Raw genomic sequence first — 11,572 nt, 5'->3', positions numbered from 1 at the left:
AAAGAGAGAGAGAAAGTAATACCTGGGTGGCCCAAGTGCTGCTGAGGATATACTTCAGAACTGATAAATGGCCTTTTTTGGAAAAGGATAAAGGAACTCATCCGAACAGTCAGTGAAATATCTGCTGACTCTGGCGGGCAAGCCAGTTTTAATAACAAATAACAATTTGTCAAATATTTTAAAAAAAAAGAAACACAAAGGTTTCCTCAGTGGATTTAAAGATGCTGTCAACTAGATGATGCAAGAGTGAATTAGCTATCAGGTCAGGATGAAATTAACGGTTCTTCTTCCTAATCTCTTAACATGACTTGGTAATTTGACTTTTATTTTAAAGCTTTGTCAGGGTATTGGTGGTGCAGTGGTTTGTATAAACGTCCCATATATAGAGGCTCGAGTCCTCAATGCGGGCGGCTGCAGGTTTGAATCCAACCTGTGGCTATTTTCCTGCACGTAAATCCCCACTTTCTCCCTGATTTCAATCACTACCCACTGTCCTACCTCTCCAGTAAAGGTACAAAACCCCCCCAAATACATCATAAAAAAACAAGGCTTTGTGAAATATAAAAACAATATTAGATGATATTCCAACAAATGTTTCCCCATAATTTTCTCATGAACATAAATCATCATGTTTAATTGTCTAATCTGCCTGAAAAGTTAATGCAGCCATTTCCAGACTTTGAAAATGAATTATTACACACTCCACACAGTAAAAGTGAATACTACACGTATTTGAATATCTACTATCTTCTGATAATACTAAACATTAGCTGTTACTTAATGTATCCCTAACTTTTAATAGCTCCTAGTGTCAGTTAAGTTGAGACTGCTTCTTAGTTTCTCACTAAATCCTCTAAAGCTGAAGAACCTGGTAAACAAAGCTTATGGACCTTATCTTGGACTAATTTCAACAGGTTGAACTAGTTTTTAGCTGAACACATACTGGAACTTTTTTGAGTTAGGAAAAGCCTATCACATCTAAAACATGAGTAAGCATAAATCAGTGGCTTGGTAGACAAGCCTACAGTGCCAAACTATGATATGAAAATCATTGTCAGAGTGGCACTGATTTGTACAATCTAACCGTCATCGCAGTATATTTTTTATCAAAAACAAATTAAACATGGCATCATATAATACATAGCAAAAGGTGACAATCTTTCAGGAGATAAACAGACGTTAGACAGCAGAAAGGTGGGGGCGGGGTGAGCTCAGGCAAAGTGCTGGCATGATGGGTGTATGTGATTTCAGTGTGGTGGTGGAGAGCTGAGAGGTTGGTTAAGAGGAGGGTGACTAAGAAAGAAGCACAAGAAGCAGTTTGGCAAGCAGGAGATGTGGAAGAAAAAGGGGAGGAGATATAAGAGGTGATATTGGGGATTATTCAAATTTCGAATACAAAAAAAGAAAATACCTTTTACTGGCAAACTAAGCGTGTAAATACTTCATGATTGGCTGTTAAGTCTGTAGTCAACTTCCTGTGGCAGCTGAAGTAGCCAAGAGATGTAGAGAAAGGTGGGAGAAATAGCAGGCAGTCAAATAGCAGGGCAGTGAAAGAAGCAAAGCGTCTTTACTCTGAGAAACAGCAGTTCTCAGATAAAGATGCTGGCTCAGTCTGGAAGGGTCTCACCTAGCCAACAACCTGAACGAGTTCTGCTGTCACTTTGAAAGAAAATTGGACAGCCCGGAAACCAATGACTCTACTTCACTACTCACCTTCCCCACCACTGCAGAGACACAGGCCTCTCAACGACTGTCCACTCCAACAACCCTCTAGCCCGACACCCCAACAACACATCTTTCAGTCACTAAAAGAGATGTAAATAAGATCTTTAAGAGAAAGAATACCCCGCACAGCAGCTGAACTCTGTCTCTCCCTCCACCTTGAACCACTGTGCTAATCAGCTTTCTCCACTCTTTATGGACATTTTTAACACCTCATTGAAGACGTGCCATGTGCCGACCTGCTTCAAGTCCTCCACCATCATCCCTGTTCCCAAGAAACCCAGGATCACAGGACTTAATGACTTCTGACCCATTGCCCTGACCTCTATGGTGATGAAGTCTTTTGAGTGCCTTGTGCGTTCACACCTCAAAGACATCACAGACCCCCTCCTGGACCTCTTACAGTTCACCTACAGAGCCAACAGGTCTGTTGACGATGCTGTCAACCTGGCCTTCCATTCCATCCTCAAGCATCTGGATTCAGCAGGAACCTAGGTCAGGATCCTGTTGGTGGACTTCAGCTCTGCCTTCAATACAATAATCTCTTGTCCCAGCTCCAGGACAAGCTCTGTCAGCTGAACGTGCCGTACTCGACCTGCACAGTGTCTACTGTGGAGTCTTTCCACTTCCTGGGGACCACCATTGCCCAGGACCTCAAGTGGGAGCTGAATATCACCTCCCTCATCAAGAAAGGACAGCAGAGGATGTACTTTCTGCAGCAGCTGAAGAAGTTCAACCTGCCAAAGACCATGATGGTGCATGTCTACAATGCCATCAATGAGTCCATCCTCTCCTCCTTCATCACAGTCTGGTACGCTGCAGCGTATCATCTACTCTGCAGGGAAGGTGATCGGCTGCCATCTCCCATCTCTCCACGACTTGTTCACCTCCAGGACCCTGAGACGTGCAGGTAAGATCATGGCCGACCCCTCTCACCCTGCACATGGACTGTTTGAGACTCTCCCCCCTTTGGTAAGAGGCTGCGGTCCATCAGGACCAAAACCTCTTTCTTCACAGTTTCTTCCCCTCAGCTGTCAGCCTCATGAACAAGGTCCCTGTCGTCCCCCCTCCAGCCACATAACACACCCTCTGTCATCAGCCCCACAGTCAGAAAACATCACAGTAATGCAAAGTTTGAAACTGGTGCTTTATGCGTTACATTAATGCTCACTGGACTGTAACTGTGATTTATATTCTTTAATACACCCATTTTGTGTTTTTTATTATTCTTTATATTTCACATTTTTTAAATTCTGCTTTTTGATATTTGCCTCTCATATTTTATTTTATTTTACTTGTTATGTTAGCATTGTTTTTCCTTTCGCACCAATACACCGAGACAAACTCCTCATACATGTAAATGTACTTGGTAATAAAAAAAAATGATTCTGAAATGTAGCTATGTGTCAGCTTTATGGGTGTGTAAAGAGGAGAGAAAGATGACAGAGGTCAGGATTTAAACTCATCTTTTCTCTTCCTGTTATTTCTTTTCTTCCCTTCCATCTTTTTTAAATCAGTTGAGTTGCTCCATTCCTATAATTTGCAAAACACAGAAGGAGTGATCAATGTAGACAAATAATATTTGATCAGTGTTTGGAAAGAATTAGATCAACGATAGGAAAAATAAGACGAGTCAACTAGAGAGAGTAGCTGAGGAAAAAAAAAAAAGGCTAGAGACGAGTTTCAGATTTACTGTTGAGGTGGGAGAGATTTGGCATTGTTCGTACAGCACACTGAGGACCGAGCCAAAAGAGGAGTAAGAAGACAGATTTACACAGTGAGAACAGCTCAGACTGCTCTGGAGCAGCTCTGCACACCTACTGTTCTCTGATGATCTCTGTATTAAAAAACTAGTTCATAACAACATAATCTATAGCAAAAAGTACTAATGGAACATCATACTCGTAACACACGACTCTTCCAGGCCTGGCGCTTGGATACTTTGATTCTTCTTTTGCAAACTTTGGGATAAAAACAAGACTTCAAAAGTTTAATTTTGTCAACCCTTTATTCTCAGTTTGAGATAACTACCATTATTACAATGAATGGTCACACTCTGACGTTGAGGTTATTAATAGTAAAGATTAGTGAGTGATATATTTTATCACAGGAAGGTGATGTATCACAGAGGTCTCTGATCAGGTGTACTCCCTCTGAAAACTGACTTTTAAATGCAACCTTAGATGTTAAAAAATGAATCCAGTGTGGATGTGCAGAAAACTGCAGTTCCTCTAGTGTCCACTTGAAGCTGGCTCTAAAAATCAAAGAATCCTTTTCAGGCCACATCAAAATGCTCATTCTACCTCAGAAATAAACATGTTTGCAGCCTTGTACAAAGCCAGTTTTTGTTTTGCAGCCTTTCCCAATATGGCAATTGCCCTTATTACGCTTCATAGCGCCTTTTCAGAAACAAATGAGACAATACTGAGACCTCTTTCTGTGTTTTACACTGTGTTTGAATATCTACCATAAGCACACTGGATAAAATTGTCCATGAAAGTGTTATTCATTTAACAACCGTAATTTTAAGTTTGACACCAAGATGATTTCAAACACTGACTTTTAAAATAAGAATCTCCACTTGACTAACTTTGACAAAAATTTGGTGTCACTCTGAGGTTTTGCTTGACTCGACTTCCACTGTTTACCTCCATAAACATTTAGTCACACCACAAACTGTTATTAATTTCACTCTGTGTACCCACTAATGACAGAGCAGAGCAGGAAACGGGCCATTATGAATGCATTTTTGTCTGTGTGTTAATGTCTGTGTTGTGTGTTTCTACTTTGACAAAACTGAGATAAACCCCTGTAGGTGTGTGTGTGTGTGTGCTTGTGTGTGTGTGCACGCGCGCGTGTGTGTGTGTGTGTGTGTGTGTGCGCCTCTTTTGGGGTTTTACTCCTTATTTAAGACCAATATTTACCCAGCAGCCTCAGGGTGAGATTACCTCATATTCACCCACCCAGCTGTGCTTTCTCAGTGTTTCCACGACAACCGACGGAATGTCTCATCATGTTTATCTGCCCGCCAGAAAAACAGAGCGAGAGGAAGAGGAGACAGAGAAAGGCGATGGAGAAAGATACACTTAGGTTGGAATTGAAGAGTTTATACAGACACTTGTGCACTCAAACTCTAATTCTTTAGTAATAAAACTGATCAAACAGGAATGAACAAGGCACGGCAAAAGCAAAAAATTACGTTAACGTGGATATTTTGTTGTTTTTGTAACTCTTAATACTAGCCTGAGCTCTGACAACATGCTACCAAAGGTTTATTCATAACAGTTTATTATAAAACAGCAGAACAACTCTTTAAAGCATTTATTCTTGCCCATCTTCATTTCCCTTTGTTTACTTTTGATTCAAAATTAAATATATATTTTTTGTAATTCTTTAGTTTACCTGACCCTATTTTGCGTTCAGAAGAAATATATAAGTATTAAACAAAGATTTATGATGCACTAACACATTTCTTCATTTCATACATTTGGCTGGGCGATTATAAATATAGCATCCTTGACTATTGGTGCAGAGAATAAATGAAAACTTAAAATTAAAAAAGTTTTTAAAGAGGCTTTTTTGTCATTGTGCTGTTGAGCTTCTTGGTGGGAGCATTTTCAAAAAAAAAATCATAACCAGCCAAAAACTCCTCACAAAAATGTTGATCAACACTTTCAGTATCTTTGTTATTGTAGCTCAACAACTTTTCATTCAGGTTTCAAATTCTCAATGCTAAGTAGTTGGGGTTAAAATACTATAATTAAATTTGATACCAATCTCATTGAAGCAGGTAAACTTCATTATATGGGACCAAAGCAGAAACCAGGAGATAATTTAAAGGTCAAAGTGAAAAGTTTTAGAAGTGAAACAATATTATTATATATTTGTTTAACTTAACAAACAAACTTTATTCAAAGGAAAAAAGTGTCCTTGGGACACTGTTTGGAGCTAAAAAGCTACCAAGAGAGTTTCACTGCTGCAGACCCACCACTATAACTTCTCTCGTACCATTGTATCTTCAGTTTCCTCTGAGGCAGGTTTGTTTAAAGAATTATGAGCATATACCACAGAATCTGTACATTTCTCGAACTTTCACATTTCTCTACCAATTCTTTAACTCTCTTTAAACAAACAGACCATGCATATACAACTGTATCAGTGTCTCTGCATGAATTAATTGAAGCTTCAGCTGAAACCGTTGCAAAGCTCCCGGAGCAACTCAGTAAATGAGAATGTATAACCTACTATTTTAACACAATTATTATCATTTGGCCCTGTTCTTTTCACTTGCAAGTTTTCATTCTAGCCCCTGGAACAATATTGTCATTACTTGTGGGCTTTTAAAACCACCAACACAATACAAGCTGAATTCTGCATATTCTAAAACTTACACCACAATAGTTGAGTTGCCCCTGACTGCCATTGGATTTAACTACAAGTAACTCCTTAAAAATTATTTATAGCCTTTAAGACAATTTCTCTCTGGGCATTGTTTTAAATGCAAACCTTTCTTGCTCAGTATCCACATATTAGGATATTACATATTTTTGTTCAAAGTGAAACTACCAGGATAAAGTATGAATAAATCTGAAACCTAAAACAAGAATGACATTTTCTTTGGCCAGTAACTATGGCTCAAACGATTTAAACTATTTCTGTTTCTGTCAGGACTGAGAGGTCATCCTCCTCATCAATGACAATTAAACATCAAATTTGATGTTATAATGCAGATTTGTAGCGGTCCTATTATTTCTCTAGACTCCGTGCAGAAGTGCTAGCAGTGTCTCTCCCAGCATCCCTTGCGCTGAGGACTTAGTCGTGCCATGGGAACGGACAGTTATTTGCTTACATTTGCAACAGAAAGGCGTGTGGTGTGTAGCGACTGTTATGGAATGTTCTATTTGGTCTTCCCCTGGCCTGTTTAAGTGATAAAAGTGTCATTATTTAGCCTCTGAAGCAGAAGGGACACTGCAAACATGACTGTATGACCCTCCGTCAAGAGGCTCTGTTCTTCAGAAGCTCATTAAGGGCCTCCAGGAGGAGTGCGCTTCAATCGGCTGGGCCCTCCAGTTTCCTCTTGGCCCTTTCGCATCTCTGCTTGGATTAAACCCACGCACCGGCCGAGAAGCGTCTCAAATGGACTGGTTGTAGAGCCAGTCGAGGGGACGTCACTTAAAAGATTTGGCGCTGTGAGAAGGCATATTAAAACAGCAGGATAGGCTCTTGGACTTGAGCCAAATAGGATCTCACCCTGTGGCGCGCAGACCGGATTCGGAAAAGTTTGGGATGTACTTGTTGAGATGCTTTCTTGGTTCAGTCTCTAAAAGATTTTAGCCTTCTGTGTCAGCTTTGATTTTGCTCTAGTTGGAATTGCATACATATACATGTTTTTGGCATTCATGCGGGGATGCAAGGCCGCTAAATGGACTCTCCGCCGGTTCATTTTGTCAATGACTTCAATTTGATGGAATTTCCGCAAAAATACACTATGGGACAAAAACAGCAGATGGATTATGACCCATCCAGTCCCTGCAACCAGGCGCACCTGGACGCCTCACCCTGGGACCAGGACACCGTCGTGCACACCACTGAGCATGTGGTGGTGAATGCACCCAGGTACTACAGCCGTGGGGCGCACGGGCATCTCAACAAGTCCAGGCGCAGGAGGATCATCACCGTGGTGCAGCGACAAGCAGCCAATGTGCGGGAGCGGAAGAGGATGTTCAGCCTGAATGAGGCGTTTGATGAGCTGAGGGGGAAAGTTCCAACGTTTGCCTACGAGAAGAGACTGTCCCGGATAGACACGCTCCGTCTGGCTATCATCTACATCTCATTTATGAAAGACCTGCTGGAGCAAAACATCGAAAATAATCCAATGTGAATGTTGTTCCATGGAGATTGGACCAGTTAGAGTTGGACACTGATGTACAGTACGTAATAATACAGGCACTGGACGGATGAATTAATTTCGTCATTCCAAACTGCAATTCTTAGAACTAGGCATGAGACTTTACAGAAGTATTTTAAACTATTAAAAGTGTATTTTACCGTTTTAACCCCGTTTCCTTCGATGTATAGCATGGACTGCAACTGATTTTGCAGTTTTAATTTGCATATGCACCAATTGATAAAAGAGATTTAAAGGAGCCACAACAATTCTTCCAAATGACCCCCTAATGCCCGTTGATGCATTGAAATAAATGAATAGTAGGCCTATATAATAACTGTTTTTCAAATCCCAATTGCATCCAAATTGTATAAGCAAAACTAAAGAAATGTAAAGCAATAATCTTAGGTCAAAGCACACATAGTATCATACAGTAAATACACAATAGCAGTTTTCTATAACCTCTTTTTTTAATTTTCTTTTTTTAAAAGGTTGCGTTTGTTAATGACTTACCTTTCCAAAGAATTAAGGGCTGAACAGCAGCATTTTCTGAAGTGGTTCCCACAAGGCTGGATGACCAGGTGTGTTGTTTCAGTACCCTGGAGAGCGACACAGTCTCGTGCCTTATACCTGGCCTCAGACCGGGCAGGTGTAAGAATAACAAGGGAAGCTTTTCATCAGAAAAAATAAATAAATTGTATTTTACCAATTTAAAGCCTTATCAAGGTATCACAGCCACATGCAAATGCAGAATCAGTGGATTTAAATTGTAAAGTCCAGGCTCGCTGAATGGTGTTACCTTATCATTGTCACCAAGGTGTAAATCGATATATTAAGTCAATGGTTAATTGGGTGTCAGAGCCTGGTTGTAGGACAGAGATATTAATAATAAAATAATAATAATAATAAAATGACAAACGCGCGTCATCTTCCCCATCAAAGGTGAGACCTCCCCAAGGACGCATTCACACCACAGATAACCTCCAAAAAATGCCAGATCTAGTTGCCTCTGCTGGATTTATACCGTGGAAGGGCCCAAAGCTGGGTGGTCATGTGTGCGTGCTAGAGACTCTCTCGCTCTCTTCCCCCCTGTCCATCTTTATCACATTTACTGTTTACATTTCTCCTCAGCCGTCCCCCGCCTTTAGCGACCCCGCTGTGAGGACGGATCCGCCCTGAGAGCTCCCTGGAAAGGCCCGTCTTTTAAACCTGAGCCGCGGTGTCGAGATCCCTGCGGGAGTCAGACCTCATTTAAGCGCATACATCAACGCGGGGCCACTGACTGGAAAATAAACACATTGGTCTGCTTACAAGCAGAGGCCTCATGCTGTGACAACCTCCTGTGTTTCAGTAGGTCTGATATTTTTCACCGCCACCGCTGCTCCCTTCTCAGGCTAGTGTCTAGACCTGTGCAGAGAGACAGATAACAGGCTGAGTAATTTCTGTTGTCTTTTTTATTTGTTTGCAGTAAGACAAACAAAAAGGTGAATGTTAAAAGAAGCAATTTTAGAAAGTATTTGGAAAAATAGATCTTTTGAGTTTTATCATATGGCACTTTAAACCGAGAAAAAAACTTCTAAATTGGTCAAAAGGTGCTTTTGAGGTATTACATTGAACATAATTTAATAATTTGAAGTGCAATTCGTCCTCCTTTCTGTTGTGCAAAAATACATATCCTTATTTAAAGAAACTCACCGCCCCTTCCACACCTCTCGTGTAAAGGAGCCTGCATGTCTTAACCATCATTCCTTATATAATAACTTGAACTCTCCTTCTCCTTCAGAAGTATAATGTTACACCCCTCCTCACCCAATCACAGCGTTCCCCAAAATCCTCCTGCTCGCTCCCCATTATAAGAGCCCCGGCCCTCCTCGTCTGGCAGAGACCTCTCCATCTCTGTCGCGCGCGAGACAACTCTGTCCAGGCCAGGGTTTCTATCAGCCTACCTGTCGTGTTTGTTGACGCGGTAACTAGTTTGTTGGATAAAGTTCAGAAGTTGTAAGGGCCAGAAACTACAGAAACGTTTTGACATAGACTATGCGGGAAGAGAATCCTTCCCAAATGGACAGTGCAGGGAACAGTGAGGAAGAGACAGAATGCCAGATGCCGAGGAGAGGCGCAAGGAAGCGGAGGGCGACACGAAGGAGTGTGGATGAGGAAGACGAGGAGGGAGACATGGAGAGTCCGACTCCAGGGAAGAAGAAATGCAGAAAGAGCAGCGAGGCAGGAGACGGCAGCGCGGGTAGTGGCGGCAGTGAAGGCAGCAGCAGCCCCATTCCCTCCTTCGATGACTTGCACACACAACGCGTGATGGCCAACATCCGTGAGCGGCAACGGACGCAGTCCCTCAACGAGGCTTTCACGTCTTTACGTAAGATCATTCCCACACTGCCGTCCGACAAACTCAGCAAGATCCAGACTTTGAAGCTCGCAGCCCGGTATATCGACTTTTTGTGTCAAGTGCTGCAGAGCGACGAGCTGGACGGGCGAGGGACCAGCTGCAGCTACGTGGCGCACGAGCGGCTGAGCTACGCGTTTTCTGTCTGGAGGATGGGGGGCGCATGGTCCCTGTCTACTACGACCCACTAGCGGGCTGCTGTGGATGGAATAGCAGGTAGGCTTTTCACTTTTCTTCCTGTTGGAGGAAAGCTGTGCTAAAAAAGATCCCATGTTCATTATTATACACTGCAACCTAGGAGTAAAGAAAAAGCAAGAATAACTACTAAAAAAAATTACCTTTATTTTTCTCATAATAAGACTGTTTTCAGAAAGAAGTGTAGATAACAGAACAATCATGGACAAAACTGATGCCTACTCACATTTCATCTCCATGTATTGATTTCTATTGTCTTTTTTTTTCTTTTACAGATTCTTCACCAAATAACCAGTGGATCCAGCCAATTCTTCAGATGGACTGAAACTGGACAATCACAGATGAGGCTGAGCTGCTGTGTTTTAGGCCTGAGAGGAGAGTAGGATTTTCATATTTCCCTCAGCATGGACTGAAATGTTTGCAAGGGAGCACTTAGGACAGAGAGGATTGATATGAAGGACCACTGCGACTATGAATGTTGTAAAAACAAAAATGAGCTCTGAGGAACTATTCTGTTTGGAAACGCAAGAGAAACACCTCATTCCACATTCCCTGTGACAATGTCTCACAGCAAATGAAATATCTTCTATTTATTTTTCTACACAGGCTCTAAATTCCATTTCCCTTCCCTTTCCAATAAAGCGTATTTATTTTGGAATATCTCGGAATGTTGGAAAGACCTGCAGTCTGCACATTTTGAGTGTTGTAAATATTTGATAATATCTTGAATTAAAAATGAAAGTATCATTCTAACCTTGTAGTTGTCTGCATATTCTTTACTTAAAATTAGGATTCAACAGAAAGAATAATACATAAAATACCCCAAATGTCTTTGAACATACTCATTTCCCATAGTGTCAGTACTTTGGGCTCATTCAGGAAAGTTTATTTTCACTGGTTGTTGCTGAATCCCCAGTTAACTAAACCACAGACCAGGGGGGGAGGCAAAAGAAAACATCTCATAGGCTTATTCTGTAGTGATTTCTTGAGCTGGGGGATCTGGGAAAGCCATAATTAGCTGGTAGTCTTTTTTAAAAAAGGTGAATGTTGAGCAGTGGGAGGCATGCACAATATTTCCAGATGTCCTGTGAAGCCACAGGTCAGCATGGGGGTCTCCTGCAGGTGCTACAGCAGCTTTGATTGATAAGATAGTATGGATACAGGTCATAATGCAACCTGAAGAGCCTATGAACACACTTTGATTCTTAGAAACAAGAGAAGTGAATATTCATGAAAGACCAATCATGCCTTTATTTGTAGTATTCACATTTGTGTAGATGGAAATTCTCTACATCTTAGATGGCCATGGACCACGAGTATCTCCCTGCATAATAAAGTATTCTTGAGCAAAATCAAAACACTTTAAAGCA

At 41.4% G+C, this 11,572-nt stretch overlaps 2 protein-coding genes across 2 annotated transcripts; both read left to right on the top strand.

Annotated features, from left to right (window-relative positions):
- The first annotated feature begins 6,314 nt into the window (after positions 1 to 6,314).
- LOC306839962 (pancreas transcription factor 1 subunit alpha-like) lies at positions 6,315 to 7,825 on the top strand. The gene has a single exon (XM_079368922.1). It carries the CDS (start codon positions 7,145 to 7,147, stop codon positions 7,601 to 7,603), a length of 459 nt encoding a protein of 152 aa, XP_079225048.1. The 5' UTR covers positions 6,315 to 7,144; the 3' UTR covers positions 7,604 to 7,825.
- A 94-nt stretch (positions 7,826 to 7,919) lies between these two features.
- Positions 7,920 to 10,947, top strand: twist1a (twist family bHLH transcription factor 1a). The gene is made up of 2 exons (XM_079368921.1): positions 7,920 to 10,223; positions 10,478 to 10,947. Exon 1 carries the CDS (start codon positions 9,647 to 9,649, stop codon positions 10,196 to 10,198), a length of 552 nt encoding a protein of 183 aa, XP_079225047.1. The 5' UTR covers positions 7,920 to 9,646; the 3' UTR covers positions 10,199 to 10,223; positions 10,478 to 10,947.
- The last annotated feature ends 625 nt before the right edge of the window (positions 10,948 to 11,572 follow it).

This window comes from Symphodus melops, assembly GCF_947650265.1.
Source record: "Symphodus melops genome assembly, chromosome: 18".
Classification (NCBI taxonomy): domain Eukaryota; kingdom Metazoa; phylum Chordata; class Actinopteri; order Labriformes; family Labridae; genus Symphodus; species Symphodus melops.
Note: the sequence above shows the minus strand (reverse complement) of the source record. Positions and strands in the feature narration are given on the sequence as shown.